The sequence below is a fragment of the Perognathus longimembris genome, chromosome 21 (assembly GCF_023159225.1).
Source record: "Perognathus longimembris pacificus isolate PPM17 chromosome 21, ASM2315922v1, whole genome shotgun sequence".
Classification (NCBI taxonomy): Eukaryota; Metazoa; Chordata; class Mammalia; order Rodentia; family Heteromyidae; genus Perognathus; species Perognathus longimembris.
The window spans coordinates 29,421,665-29,437,831 of record NC_063181.1 but is presented as its reverse complement, the minus strand read 5'-3'; the positions used below and the strand labels follow the sequence as shown (position 1 = coordinate 29,437,831).

General features: G+C 36.4%; 1 protein-coding gene across 2 annotated transcripts in view; it reads left to right on the top strand.

The window, feature by feature from the left end:
- Nucleotides 1-16,167, top strand: part of Hook3 (hook microtubule tethering protein 3) — a 100,758-nt gene that overhangs the window by 57,366 nt on the left and 27,225 nt on the right. For both annotated transcript variants that reach the window (XM_048330488.1, XM_048330489.1), the window contains exons 7-11: nucleotides 2,448-2,510; nucleotides 3,114-3,197; nucleotides 7,599-7,762; nucleotides 8,859-8,999; nucleotides 10,937-11,138. In XM_048330488.1, coding sequence (XP_048186445.1) covers nucleotides 2,448-2,510; nucleotides 3,114-3,197; nucleotides 7,599-7,762; nucleotides 8,859-8,999; nucleotides 10,937-11,138 — 654 coding nt within the window. The remainder of the gene's footprint in view (nucleotides 1-2,447; nucleotides 2,511-3,113; nucleotides 3,198-7,598; nucleotides 7,763-8,858; nucleotides 9,000-10,936; nucleotides 11,139-16,167) is intronic.

The window sequence follows — 16,167 nt, the reverse complement described above, 5'->3', positions numbered from 1 at the left end:
ATACAAGTTCAACGCTAGTGCTCTACTACTTGAGCCACAGCACCACTTGTGACACTTCTTACCTTTTGATGGTTGATAAGGAGATAAATGCTTCATGGACTTCCTTGCTGCAGCTGGCTTTGATCTTCAGATCTCAGCCTCCTGAATAGCTATGTTTACTCACATAAGCCACCAGTGCCCAACTCTCTTAACTATTTAAAGGCTGGTAGGTGGAAGTCATAAGCAAAGGGAAGATAAGATTGAAGTATAAACAAGAGGATTGATAGCAAATAGTCTTAGAGAAGATTGGGAGAGAATGAATTGAGCATACAGCAGGATTAACCTTGTATATGAAGAAGAGCCAAGTACTATAATAAGAAGGAAAAAAGGACATGAGTGGTAATTGCATGTTAGAATATTATGGAAATTCTTTCCTGGGAGCAAGACTCTCTGATACAAAATGTAGAAAATCAATGAGGTTTGAGAAGAAGGAAAAGAGTTAAGATAGTCCCTAAGGAAATAAAATAGCTACTGACTAGGAAATCATAGCTTGTTCTTTTTGAGCAGCTTTGAAAGTAAGTGGAGATTGGAAACTTTATTAATAGCAGCACCAGTTTGTGGGGCTTTTAAGTTTGTTTTAGTTCTTTTGCTGTCACTGTACTTAAAAGGTCAGTGTAATAACACCAGAAGAGAAGTAGATGAATTGATCTTTGGTTAGACTAATCTTGGGTTGAGTTTTTTTGTTGTTGTTGTTGTTTTTTACCAATGTGAAGTAATGAAGTAAGACAAGAAAGTCATTGAGGCAATAATCCACAAAATCAAATTTTAAATAGAGAGTATAATTGATTAAAGAAAGGGCCAACCACAGAATCTAGAGAGGAGGAGAATCCAAATAATAAGATGATGGTGTTAGCAGAAGAAAAGCAAATAAACAGTAGGTGAAACCAACCATCTTCATTGTGAAGTCTAGGCAGTCAGTTAGAGAATAGATCCAGGACTAAGGGGTTATGACTGGAATAAGGAGACAGTAAGAAGGGCTACTTAGTGTATCATCAAGTAGTGCTGCTATATTATGGTAAGGACTCAAATGTAACAATAGGGAGAAAAAAAAGTATGGAAAAAATCTTCATTCCTTTCCGCTGCCCTCCTCTGAATTAGGTGCATTCTATCTATGAAGTTTATCACATCCTTATCATATAGTACTGTATTTATCTTCCTCTTTCCTAGACTCGTGATTGGTATAGATAGCCAATTCTTAATGTTTTGAAATAAATATAAAAATGAAAGTGATTATTTCTAGGTGGTAGAATTGTTCTATTTTTATATCTCTTCTATAATGAGTACTATTTTGCTAATTAGAAATAGTCTATAATGTCTTTGTTAATACTCTTAAAATAATTAAAAACTGAAGCTGATCTTTTGTACTCTTTTGGAGATTTCCTTTCCCCTATTATGCCAAGGGACATTCTCAACCCTTCTCATTGTATTTCGTTGGAGAGGCTGCTTTCAAACTTTTGACTGGCCCTAGGGCTTGAACTCTGGGCCTGGGTGCTGTTCCTGAGCTTTTGTGCTGAAGGCTTCTGGTCCACCACTTGAACCACAGCTCCACTTCTAGTTTTTTGGGGGGTGATTAATTGGAAATAAGAGTCTCACTGACGGGGCTGGCTTTGAACTGTGATCCTAAGATCTCAGCATTCTGAGTAGCTAGAATTACAGGCATGAGCCACTGGCACACTTTCTTCTTCTAAGGTTTCTTTGTCTGAAGGACAAAAGGAAGATGGACACTTAGAATTGAGGGTCTGCAACATGGAGAGATCTTGTGATTTTAGCCTTTACCTAGTTTTCTATGGAATTAAGATGTACATTTGTCCCCCTATCAGTGGTTCTTAACATGACTTTTGCTTCTACAAACTAACAGTCTCAACACAGCCTGGCAACTTGTCAGAATGTAAATTCTTAGACCCCAGATTACTCAGTCAAAACAACTGGAGTAAGGGCTGAGAAGATTCAGTTAGTCCTTTAGTTGGGCTGATGTATTTCAAACTAACGTATCTTTTTAGTGATAGTAAATTATATTTGAAGTTTATGCAGGGGCTTGCAATTAAAGTACCCAAATGCATACATCTGATTTTATTTTTTAGATCATTTACTGTTAAATGGAAAAGTTATAATGCAAAATGGAGTGGGACAGATATCAAAGGTAGCTGATTATTAGATAGCTTATACACAGATTTGTAAACAAAGTTTTGTCAATCCCATTTTGGACATACCTCTAATTAAGTGGAGACTTTAAAATGGAGTGGAAAAAGTTGTAGAATCAAAAGAAATAATTATAGGAAAAATTGTGTTTACTTTGTTTTCTTCATAGTTTCATTGTTTCAATAGTGGTTGGATGTTGCTTTTGTTGTGTATCTTATATAGAACATCTTTTTTTAATCTTGTTGTGATTATTTAAATCTTACTTTCAGCTAATGAGTAAAGAATCTCCGGTGTCTTCTGGAAATGATGCCTATGTTGACCTTGATCGCCAGGTATATAACTTTGCATTAAACTTTTTCTTTGTGTGGTGTTTGTTTTTAAAGTTTCTACTTGGCATGCATTTTGTTGAAATTTTATTTCAACTACTTTCTGCACTTTGCTAACTTAGAATTTTGTGTAATGATGGACATACCTAGGGGATGTTGGTTAATGTTAATTAAAATAGTTTAAAGCCTTTAAATATTATGCAAATTAGCATTAAAATATGATTTTAAATTTTGTATTGAAATGCACTATTTAATAATTGAAACCCATTCCTCCTCGCTTACATGTTTTATCAAGACAAAATTTCTCATTTATTAAGAGAATCTGCATTGCCAGGAGCTATGTAGTCCAGGTAAAAAAGAATTTGTGCAAAAAAATTTGGTATGGGGAAAGAACCAAATTCAAAGGGTAGAAAAGATAAAAGACTAGAACTAAAAGAAATTCAGCTTGATTTTTTTTTAAGCCTTAGAGGAGGATTTTTTTTTACTTTCCTCCTTTGCCATCCCACAAGAAATAAAAGAAGGAAAATAATTTAATTTTGTGTTGTGCCTGTGTATTATAAATTGTCCTTGTTTCATATTGAAGTATTTCTTGTATTTGCTTCTAACCAGTTGAAGAAAACTACAGAGGAGCTAAATGAGGCTTTGTCGGCAAAGGAAGAAATTTCCCAGAGATGCCATGAGTTGGATATGCAGGTATATCATCAAATGCATGTATATCATCACATATGCTATATATTTGAAATGGTACAGCTTAGACAAAATTAAAATTAATTAATTAGACAAAAATTAATTAACCAAAACAAAAAAAAAACAAGCTAGGTTTCTTGGTTCAGATAGGCTGAATAAAGATTTTAATTTTCTTGGTTTTTATGCAAGCCCATTAAGGTTATAATAAATGAGTTAAAATGGCACAAACCCACAAAAATAAAAAAGACAGGAGAAATATTAGCACAGTCTCTGTTGTACACTTATAAAATGGGCTTTCAGAGGGCTGGGAAGAGATTTTTACTGTTCACTGAATTCTGTTTTGTAAATGCTTTCTCAGCCCCTGGTTTGAAGTTACTGATAGTTTAACCATCAGCTTATAAAATGTCCAGTATTTCAGACTCCATTCCAGCACAGTGTCTTCACTACTGAAAGCCAAAGGGCAGTCAGAGAAGTAATAAATGACTGAAAGGGAGCAAAGAATGCAGTGGCTAAGAGCTCCAATACAAGGACCAAGCTGGGGTAGGAGGGAGAGAGGGAGACACTGCTGTGGCAGAATCCTAGAGAGATCCAGATGAAAAAAAAGGGTAAGTTGAGGCTCTAGTAACTAGAGATAGAAAATAGTTCAGGTCATGATTGACATAATGATTGACATAAATGTCTATGTCTTATGGAATATCCTTAAGCCAAGATGCAGTGCAATGCTAAGAGTACCCTTGCTGCTAACTGACTTCTTTTTATTTTTTATTTTTGGCAATGGGGCTTGAACTCAGGGCCTGAGCGCTGTCTCTGAGCTCTTTTGCTTAAGATTAACAGTCTACCACTTTTAGCCACAGAGCTACTTCTGGTTTTCTACTGGTTAATTGGAGTCTCACAGACTTTCCTGCCTGAGCTGACTTTGAACCACTATTTCCAGATCTCAGCCTCCTGAGTAGCTAGGATTACATATAGGCATGAGCCACCAGAACCCAGCCTAACTGATCTTAATTGTAGGGAAAACCTGTAGCACAGAGGGAATGGATCCAAGTAAACAGAAAATTAGTTATGCAGAAAGTAAAGAAATTTGGAGAAATTTAAGAGGTTTTTCTTTCCAATATGTTTAACACCCTCCGTGAAGATGTTCTACCAAAGTCGAGACAAAGAAGAAAAAGACAAACCATTTAAAAAGCAACACTTACAAAACCATTTGGTGTAAACCAACTGCACAACTCTTGGGGGGAGAGGGAAAAGGGGAAGGGTAACAAGTAGAACAAGAAATGTACTCACTGCCTTTCATATGAATCTGTAACCCCTCTGTATCACACTTTGACAATAAAAGAAAAAAGGCTGATTGATGTTTTAAAAAGTAAAAATCAGAAATATCAGGTTCAGTAGCACATACTTATAATCCCAGCTGCTGAAGAGATGGAGATTGGGGGCGGGGGACTACAATTCAGGGCGTTAGAGCAAAGAGATAGTGATACACATCTCAACAAACAAGCTAGGGAAAGTGGATCTTGTCTGTAATCCCAGATACATGGGAGGTAAAAAGAGGGAATTAGTGATCCAAATCTAGCATCAACCTCTCAGCAAAATGTATAAGATTCTATCTGGAAGAAAAAAAACAAGTAAAGCCAAAAGAGTGCTACATTGTGGCTAATGTGGTCAGGGCCCTGAATTCAAGTTCCAGTGCCACCAAAAAACAAACAGCAAAGATCAATGAAGGATCAGTATTAATAACTTCAGTCATTTAAGAATAGAACAGACTGGGTGCTAATGTCTCAGAACTGTACTCCTAGCTACAGGTGGAGACCTGGATGATTGAGGTTCAGAAGTGACCATGGCAAAAAGTTTATCAGACTATCTCCATTTAATTGGACTGGAAATGTGGTCCAAGTGATACACTACCATATGTGACCAAAAGAACTGAGACTGCTAGGCTAGAGTTCAGGCCTCAGTATTGGCAAGAAAACAAGAACTGTCAGAATTAAAAATTTAATAGAACAGTTAAGGTTGAGAAAAATCTCTTTTGTCTAGAACTTATATACATGTAAGTAATGCTATCACAAAAATACATACTATTATATGTCAGTTTATAAAAAGGATTTTTTTAGGGAAGTCTAGATTTGTGATTCCTACTAAGACATGCATGTGGAAATACTAGCCAGTTTATTGAGATGTCAGAAAATAGATGTTGTTTACAACCACAAAACTGGAAGCCATTCTATATTTAGACATTGCAGTAGTAAGGAAATGGAGAGTAATCAACTGAGGAGAATAAAAACCATAAGACTAATGGTTTGGTACAGAAGCAAATAGTTCAGTAGAAACAATCAGTTGTATCAAATGTTGTACATATCAGTAATAAGGAGGTCATTAATAGCTCTGAGAGCAGTAAAATAGTAGGGCCATAGCTTGACTAGAACATGTTCAAGAGAAAGTGGCTGAAAGAAAGGAGATGTAGAAATTTTTGTTTTTACTTTTGTGAGACATTATTATATAGTAAATTGTGTGTGTGAGTGTGTGTGAATGTCTGTTTGTACACATATGTGCATACCTACAACAATACTGAGGCTTTAACTTCTCAGGGCCTGGACACTGTCCCTTATTGTTTTTCACTCAAGGCTGGTGCTCTACCTTTTAAGGTACAGCTTCATTGCTAGCTTTTTTGTCAGTTAATTGGAGATAAGAGTCTCATGAACTTCCCTGACCATGCCAGCTTCAAAACATGATCCTTGTAACTTGAGTAGCCAGCATTAACTTAAATTTAACATGCATAATTTTAATACATTTTGATTTACAATAAACATATGAAACTATTGCCAATCAAGGTAATTAATGCATCAGTCTAAAAGTTTAATTTTAATAATCCCTACACCAGTCCTCAGGTTTATATTCTGTTACTATGGGTTAACTTTCGTTTTCTAGAAGCCAGTTGCTGATTGCTAATGTTTCTTACAAGCCAGTTGCTGGTTGCTAATGCCTGTAATCCTAGATACTCAGAAAGCTGAGATCTGAGGATCACAGTTCAAAACTAGCCCCAGCAGGAAAGTCCAAGAGACTTTTACCTCTAGTAAACTACAAAAACAAAAAACAAGCACAAGGAGCTATGGCTCAAGTGGTAGAACACTAGGCTTGAGCAAAAGAAACTCAGGACCAGTGCCTAGGCCCTGAGTTCAAGCCCCAGGACCAGCACATAAAGAAGAATCATACAACCAGATACTACCGGCTTATGCCTGTAATTCTAGCTACTCAAGAGGCTGAATACCCAGGCCCTGAGTTCAAGCCCAGGAATAGCTAAATAAATAAGAGCCCAGTACATTTGCTCTATTTTTGGTTTAGTTTCCTTATTTTGAAATTTATCATATAGTCAATAGGTAATTTGCTTTTTTATTTTAAATTTAATTTTATTTTGTTGTAAAGATAATGTACAGAGGGGTTACAATTGTATAGGTAAGGTAATGAGTGCATTTCTTATCAAACATTGTAGGTAACTTTATTGCCAAATAATATTCTTTTAGAATGGACATACAGAAGTTGACTTATGCATTTACCAGTTGATAAATTTAAATTGTTTCCCTACAAGTGTTTCCCTACTACAAGTGAAGCTGCTAAAAATCTTCTGTGTAAGATATGTAGGCATATACTTTTATTTCTTTTGAGTAAATACCTAGGAGATAAATGGCTTGCAGATTCACTTTGTAGTCCCATGTTTAGTATATTAAGAAATTTCTGCTCCTTCTCTCTTCTTCCTTCCCCTCTGTCTCCCCACGCCTGCATCTTATGAGTGCCTGAAGTTTGTTCACACACACCCCCAAAAACTCTTCTCTGCTTGAAAAAAAAAAGAAATACCTAAGTTTTTCCCCAAAGTTTTGAGATATTTTATATTCTTACCAGAAATATCTGAGACTTAATTTTGCTCTTTGAAGGTACTTGGTATAGTCATTTTGAATTTTATCCATTGTAGTGAGAATTTAATAACACTGATATAAGTTTCCATTCCTTGGTGACTAATGATGATAATTCTTCTGTATTCTTAAATACCTTCTTTGATGAATTATCTTTTAAAATATGAAATAAAACCAGATGTTGAGACATTTGCCTGTAGTCCTAGCTACTTGGGAAAATGAGGCAGGAAGATAGCATGAACCTAGGAGTTTGAGATGCCTGGGTAACATAGTAAAATTGCATCTCAAAATAAGTAAAACAGTAAGTCAATCAATAAATAAAAGAATGAATTCTTATTTTTCATATTCTATGTATGCAATATTTGAGTATAATGTAAATGTTTTAAGTAGAGATTGAACATCCTTAGAAATAGGCTTTCATTCATAATATTAACTCATAAGAGATTGAGCTGATATTGGTGTAATTGGAGGAAATAATTGCTGTTTTCCCATATTCTATCAGGTCGCAGCATTGCAAGAGGAGAAGAGTAGTTTGTTGGCAGAGAATCAGATATTAATGGAAAGACTCAATCAATCTGATTCCATAGAAGATCCCAACAGTCCAGCAGGAAGAAGGCACTTGCAGCTCCAAACCCAGTTAGAGCAGCTACAAGAAGAAACGTTCAGGTAAAAGACTGCTCATTAAGATCTTAATTTTTTTTAATTTGGTAAATGTAATTCAGTGTTAAGAATATAGTGTAAGGTACTTGGGTTAGTTAAGACCCAAGTGTCTATGTAATAAAAAACCAAAACTGTCCATTTCTTATTTCAACATGAAATAAGTATACTTCTAGGAAGAATGTTACAGCTGCAGAATTAATGGGTGAAGGGAAGAAACCATGCATCAGCCAGTCCCACACACCTGTCCCACCTCTACCTGCTCTGGAGCTTTGTGGCAAGCAAAGGTAGACTGAAAAAAAAAATTAGAAGAAGATAGGAAAAATGACAGTGCTGGTTCCTGAAAACATCAAAAAGATGATCTTTACCCAAAATCTAAAATCACTTTTAATAAAACAAGTAATTGTGCATGGACAGGGATTTACAGTAGTACATTTTTCTTGTTTGGTCTGTGTGTGGGCATTTGTGTGTGTATGTTTGTGGTCCTGGGGTTGTAGCCCAGCAAAAAGCCAGAAGTGGCAAAAGCTAAAAACGTGAAACCCTGCTAGCCACCAGTGGCTCACGCCTGTAATCCTAGCTATTCAGGAAGCTGAGATCTGAGGATCATGGTTCAAAGCCAGCCCAGGCAACAAAGGCCATGAGACTCTTATCTCCAGTTAATCACCAGAAGGACAGAAGTGGCACTGTGGCTCAAGTGGTAGAGTGCTAGTCTTGAACGAAAAGAGCCCAGGGACACCCAGGCCTTTAGTTCACGCCCCATGACTGACAAAAAGTAAAATAAAGTTGCTTTTATTTTCTTAGCTTTTCTTGATTTTACAAATTTTCAACAAGGAAGATAATGTATAGTAAAAAATTAAAGTATATCTCCAATATTTAGAGAGCGTACTCCATGATGTCTATCTTTCTGACAGTAATATAGTCACTAGTTACTGTCCTTGCCACTCCTGGAGCAGTTGTACCTATTTGATGACAAATGTAGCCACAGTCAAAGACATTTTCAAGAACAGTTTATTTCTATGTTATATATTTTTATTTTCCTTTTCTTCTAAGGAGAGTTATGAGACTACAGACAGGGCTTTTCAAATCTATTTTTGTTTGGTTACAGACTAGAAGCAGCCAAAGATGATTATCGAATACGCTGTGAAGAATTAGAAAAGGAAATCTCTGAACTTCGACAACAGAATGATGAACTAACCACTTTGGCAGATGAAGCTCAGTCTCTAAAAGACGAAATAGATGTTCTTAGGTATGTTTCCCCTTCACTGTGAAATTTCAGGCCCATTGCTACCCAAAATAGTTCTACTTCTGATGTTGAAATTCTGGCCTCTTTGAGCATACCATCTTTTAAGAACCAGATCACCTGGATTCTGATCCCAGGACTTAATGGATGTGTAACCATATTTTCAACTGTAAAAAAAGATAACGTGTATACTCAAGTTTCTGTGAGGAATTAAATGAGTTTAGAATGATATCTGCCAAGTAAATGTCATAAAGTATTTGTTAAGTAGAAAGTTACCTGTAGCCATCACGTTACATTTATCTAACACGGATGCTGCTGCTGCTCCTCCTCCTCCTCCCCTTCCCCTCTTCCCTTTTGTTTCTTGTTCCTTTTTCTTCATCCTCCTTTCTCCTCCTCCTTTCTTCTTCCTTCTTTCCTGAGCTCTTAGTCCTGATCTTCCTTTTTCTTTTTCTTTTTTTTTTTTTTTTGGCCAGTCCTGGGCCTTGGACTCAGGGCCTGAGCACTGTCCCTGGCTTCTTCCCGCTCAAGTCTAGCACTCCGCCACTTGAGCCACAGCGCCGCTTCTGGCCGTTTTCTGTATATGTGGTGCTGGGGAATCGAACCTAGGGCCTCGTGTATCCGAGGCAGGCACTCTTGCCACTAGGCTATATCCCCAGCCCCCTTTTTCTTAGTTAAGGTGTCTTTGTATGGCATCTTTCTTTAGTTACTTTTCCTCTAGGCTCCTCACTCCCTGTCACCTCGCTGTTCCACCGTTTTAATTCTTGCACAATCTTTTGTCATTTGATGATTCATTCTGACTATGACTATGTTTTCTACCTTTTTTTCTTTGAACGCTGAGGATATACAGACAAAAATCATACAGTTCACAGTTCTATGATTTTTTTCCTAGTATAAATTTTATTTTGCACTGGGCCCTTATCCCTGGTCCATCTTTCTATTCCTCACCATTAAATAACTTTATCTTCCATTTCTTTCATAGTTCTTCTCACCTGTCTTCCACTACCATGCCTTCATCTCAGTAGATGACCTTATTTCCTGCTGTAGAAGAAAGAAGTCATGAACTGTTTGACTCTCTAAGCCCTGTGTGCCCTCTACACTTCTCTGCATTCCCACCCATCTTTTTTCTTTTCTGCTCTATACCTGTAATTGTTTTACCCATTTGATACTATCAGTTGAGTATTTCAAAAATCTTGCCTATGTAGGCACTATGTTACACAATTATCATTTATTTATCTTCCTATCTTGAGTCTCAGTCTTTCACAAACACACGCATCACACATTTACTTAGGTCTCTTTGTGTGCGTGCACATACATGTATGCATGCTGGCACCAATGTCTTAAACTCAGGGCCTTGTACTGTAACTCTCAGTTTGCTTGGTTCTCTGCCACTTAAACCATACCTCAAGTTTGGCATTTTGCTGATTCATTGGAGGTGGAGTCTTACCGACTTTTTTGCACATGCTGGCTTTGAGCCATGATTCTCTGCTTTCAGCCTTTCAAGTAGCTAGAGTAACAGGTCTGAGTCTCTGGCACCTGGCTAGGTCTCTTTAATCTTAAAAGAGAACAGCGAGATACTTAACACTTCTTCTAAAACCAAGCTTAGACTACATAAAATAAAATTTACACTTTTCCCAATATGTGAAACCTATGCTCCTGTTGTCACTAGTTACAAATCACTGGACACTGTACAATTTTGTTTTACTTTTGTGGTAAGTGTGACTGCTAGCTACCCTTTGCTATTTTCTTAAACTACATAACATTCTGAATGAACTTTCTGTAAGTTTGATCATATTTTTACCCAAAGCAAAACATTAACTTGGAATTACTTTGGTCTTATAATGTCATTACTACACATTTTATTTTACCTTGTCATTTCTCTTTGTTTTTTATTGAAACAGTTTATAACTGTGTTTCTGACTTTAAACTTTCTCATCTCATTCTAGACATTCTTCTGATAAAGTGTCTAAACTAGAAGGTCAAGTGGAATCTTATAAAAAGAAGCTGGAAGACCTTGGTGATTTGAGACGACAGGTTAAACTCTTAGAAGAAAAGAATACTATGTATATGCAAAATACTGTCAGTCTAGAGGAGGAGTTGAGAAAAGCCAATGCAGCTCGAGGTCAACTTGAGACATATAAGAGACAGGTAAAAAAACAGAGACAACATTTTTCCTTATGGCAAGCAACTGCTTTATCAAGGACATAGAGATAAGCAAGTTCACTAACTTGTGTTTTCATGACTTTTCATCTATTCTTCATTATATTTATTTCTGTTTGTCTTACAGTTTAAAGAATTTAAAGCTGAGTGCTAGTGGTACATGCCTAATCTTAGCTACTTAGAAGGCTAGGATTGGGAAGATTGCTATTGAGGCCAGCCTAGTTTATAAATAAGACCCATTCTCAGACAGTTGCTGGGTACAGTGGTGCATGTATCTGTTATCCCAGCAATATGGAAGGATGAGATTGGGAGAATTGTGGTTCTAGGTCAGCCTGGGTAGAAGAGTCCCAACAGAAGAAGCTGAGCCTAGTGGCCTGTACCATTCCAGCTTTGGTGGAAAGTATGAATAGGACTGGAATTCCTAGCAAAAAGTGAGAATCTACCTCAATATAACTAGTGCAAATCGTGAGTTGTAGGCATGACTCAAGTCTCAGAGTAGTATCTGCTTGTCAAATGTAAGGCCTTGAGCACAAACCCCAATACTGCCACAAACAAAAAATTTCATTTTAAAATAGTTCTATCCAAAAATTATTGGTCTCTCCATAGCAGATCCTTTCTTTTTAAAAAGTCTTAAAATTTATGTCCTACTTTAGAAATACAACACAACAGCAAAATAATAGTATGGTACATTGATGGGCTTCAAAAATAGACCAAGCCAGGTACTGGTGGCTCACACTTACAATCCTAGGTACTCAGGAGGCTGAGAGCTGAAGATTGAGATTTGCAGCCAGTCCAGGCTGGTAATGATGGTTTAGGTCAAGTTGGTAGTCTAGCCTTACGCACAAAAGCTCAGGCTCTGAATTTACAAACAAAAAGGGAAAATATATGACTCTTCTCTTCTTACTGTTGATCTTCATGTTGTTTTGTGGTTTTCACTCCCTTTGCATTTTTCTTTTTTGTGTGCTGGTCCTGGGATTTAAACTCAGGATCTGGGTGCTGTCCCTGAACTTTTGTGCTCAATTCTAGCTTTACTCACCTTTTTGGTGGTGGTTAATTGGAGATAAGAATTTTGCAAACCTTACTATGCAGGCTAGTTTTGAACTGTGATCCTCAGATCTTGCTTTCTCTGGAATTACAGACATTATCCACTGGTGCCCACCTTATTTCTATACTTCTGCCACATGTCTGATTATTCTTAAGAACGTGTAACATTTTGACATGTTCCAGATCTTTAAATGATTTAGTAAAAATATTTTCCTTTTTTTGTCAGTATATTTGAAGGATTTGTTTTGGTTTATGTAGTTTTATTTTCATGATTTGAATAACTGACTCCAAATCCATTTTATTAAGAGACATGTAAGTTAGTTCTGCATGTATATATATTAAAAGAAGTGCCAAACCTGGCTCCACTGGCTCAGGACCGTAATCCTAGCTACTTAGGCTGAGATCTGAGGTTCACAGTTCAAAGCCAGCCCGGACAGGAAATTCTATGATACTCTTATCTCTAATTAATAACAAAAAGTTAGAAATGTATTAGTGGCTCAAGAGGTAGAGCTCTTGCTTTGAACAAAAAAGACTAGGGACAGCACCCAGGCCCTACTTTGAAAGCGCACGTACACACACACACACACACACACACACACACACACACACACACACACACTGATTATGTTGTCTTTTATACCTATGTGGAGGTTTTGAAGCTTTATGGAAATTTCTTATTGTATCTTCAGTGTGTTTAGATTATTCCTAGATTGTACTTCTAAAGTGATTTTATTTTCAACAAGCACTGTATATGAGTTATTTGCTTCTATCATCACCAACAGATAGTATTGTCAAAGGTTACATTTTGCCAGTTAGATGAATAGAAAGTGGTGGCTTCTTATTACCCAGATTACAAATATATTTACTTACCATATTTCTTTTTTGAAATACCTATTTTTATCTCTTTACCCATTTAAAAAATGGAATTGCTGATCATAAAAGTTTCTTATATATTTGAGGTAATAAGTTTCCATCACTGACACATTTTTTTAAATTTTATTTCCTATATGTCTATTACCTGTCGTTTCACACTTTTTAAAATACTACTTTATTTTTATTAAGTAATTGTACAAAGAGGTTTTGACTCCAGAAATCAGGTTATGAGTACAGTGCATCTTGATCAGTATTACTCCTTCCATCATTCTCTCCCATTTTTCCCATCCCTACTCTCAAGTTAGGTAGGTCAATTTTTACATAATGTACTTTGAATATAATGACTATATTTTCCTTCATTCGTATATCCCCCCTCTGGTTTCCTCCTCTGTCGTCACAGAACATGTTTCAGCTTCCTGGTATTTATGTTATTAATTGGGTTGTTAGTTGCTCAGGAGAGTTACACCATTGAGCTTTTCCCCTAAGAATACAATTTTTAATCAATTTGTGTAGGTATGCCTATAACTCTATATATTATTTCAGTGTCTCTTTGTATTTTAGATCTAACTTCCACATATGAGATAAAACATGCACCATTTCTCTGAGCCTTTTTTTCTAGGTCCATCCATTTCACCACAAATGACGTAATACTATTCTTTCTGATAGATGAGTAAAATTGTATATATGTACCACGTGTGTGTGCGTGCATGCACTCAGGTCGTGGGCTTGAACTCAGGGACTGAGCGTGCTTCCTGACCTTTTTTGCTCAGTACTAGCACTCTTAACATGTGAGCCACAGCTCCAATTTGGCTTTTTGCTGGTTAATTGGAGCTGAGACTCTCATGTATTTTCTTGCCTGGGCTGGCTTCAAACTATGATCCTCAGATCTCAGCTTCCTGAATAGTTTTACAGGCATGAGCCACTGATCACTGGCTGGTATCACATTTTCTTGATTATTTCATCTTGTAGGGCATCCAAGCTGTTTCCATATCTTGGCTATGGTGAATAGTGCAGCAGGTATCCTAACTTGTAATATTCAAATAGATACTCTAGAATGGTATACTGGATCATAGTTCTATCATATTTTCTTTTATGGTTGATAAGTTTAATATAATGAAGAATATCTGTCTTTATGATTTGTGTTGTATCTAGTTTAAGAATTTATTTCCTACATAATGATATAGTCTAAAATCTTCTTTATATAAAGTTTATTTTGACCATTTAGACTATTAATTGACTTCCATGTATGAGGAAGGAATCTTTGTAGTACTGTTTTTGTCTATATGGACATACAGATAGGTCAGCACCATTCTTTAGTAGTTCATTTTTCTCAGTGATCTACTGTCCTGCTTTACACATCTAAAATTTCTGTGCTATGTATGGGCATTCTTTGGTTCTGTTGGTCTACTTATGTATTTCTATACTATACTCCACTGTCCTGTTTTTTGTAGATTTCAAATGATTTTGCTATTTAGTAGAGCAGATTCTCATGCCTATACTCTTTTGAAACTCCTTACTCTTGAGCCTTAGCTTTTTTTTTTTTTTTTTGGCCAGTCCTGGGCCTTGGACTCAGGGCCTGAGCACCATCCCTGGCTTCTTCCCACTCAAGGCTAGCACTCTGCCACCTGAGCCACAGCGCCCTCCTGGCCGTTTTCCATATATGTGGTGCTGGGGAATCGAACCGAGAGCTTCATGTGTAGGAGGCAAGCACTCTTGCCACTAGGCAATACTCCCAGCCCCTTAGCTTTCTTTTAAAAAACCAAAACTTTGAGGATTGAAATTCCAATAAGGATGTTTATCAGTTCAGGAAGAATTGTCATCATTGTGACAATGTTAGTGTTTCTATTTCTGAACATACTATTATGCCATATATTTAAATTGTAAATAATGTTCTTATGAAGAACATGTACATATTTGTTATATTTTTTCATAGATACTTTGTTTGGGTTTTTCTCTTAGATGCACTTCCTTAAAGAATGATAACAATTTTCTATTTATGGCTGATACAAATGAATGAATTTGACTTCAGGTCTTGATTCTTCTGTCTTGTTTTATCTCATGTTGCTTCTGATGTTTGTAGATTGTCTCATCAGAAATAATGTAATAATCAAAAGGAGAAGTTTTGTTTCTTTCTGTTCTCTGTTTGTTTCTTCTTAATCAGTATATTTGGCCTTCAACATAACTTTGCTTAGAAATCACAACAGTGGGAAGCCATTTTATATTGTTCATTTTTATGTTCACAGTGTTTTGTCAGCATATTCAGAGTTTCTGTTGGTTTTTAGCTACATTTTAATTAAGGTAGAAAAATTCCTGATTTTCCTACCTAAAATGGATAATGAATTTTAGCAATTATTTTTCCCATATCTTTTGAGAAATTCTTATGCTTCTCCTTTATTAATGTAATGAGTCTTATTTGTATGGATTTTCTACGCTTAAACTATCCTTGGATTTGTGAGATAAACTTAGTTTGGTCACATTTTATTTATTTTTCACATTATTAGATTTACTTATTCTACCTAGAATAAATTTTCTCTCTGATTTACTTTAAGATTTCACTGCTATACTTCCCTTGTACTATCTTATAAATTGAGTTGGAGAATGGTCTCTCTTACACACACACACACACACACACACACACACGTGAATGTGAGGCCCTGAACTCAAGCCCCAGTGTTAGCACGAAAAAAAAGGAGAGGAAGATCTTTCAGAACAGTTACTCAAGGACGTAAGATAGAGAATTGAAGAGAAATTTGCTGTTGGGAACTGGCGGCTCAATGCCTGTAATCCTTACTACTTAGGAGGCTGAGATTTGCAGATTGGGGTTCAAAGCCAGTTTAGGCAGGAAAGTCCAAGAGACTCTTATCTGCAGTTAGCCAACAAAAACACTGGAAGTAGAGCTGTGACTCAAATGTTAGAGCAATAGTCTGTAGCAAAGTTCAATATCCACAACTGGCACACAAGAAAAGAAAAGAAAAATTTATATGTAGAAGTGCGCTTAGAGCTGAGAATATGACCTAGTGGTAGAGTGCTTGCCTCATATACGTGAAGCCCTGGCTTCTATCCCTCAGCAGCATATATATAGAAAAAGCCAGAAGTGGTG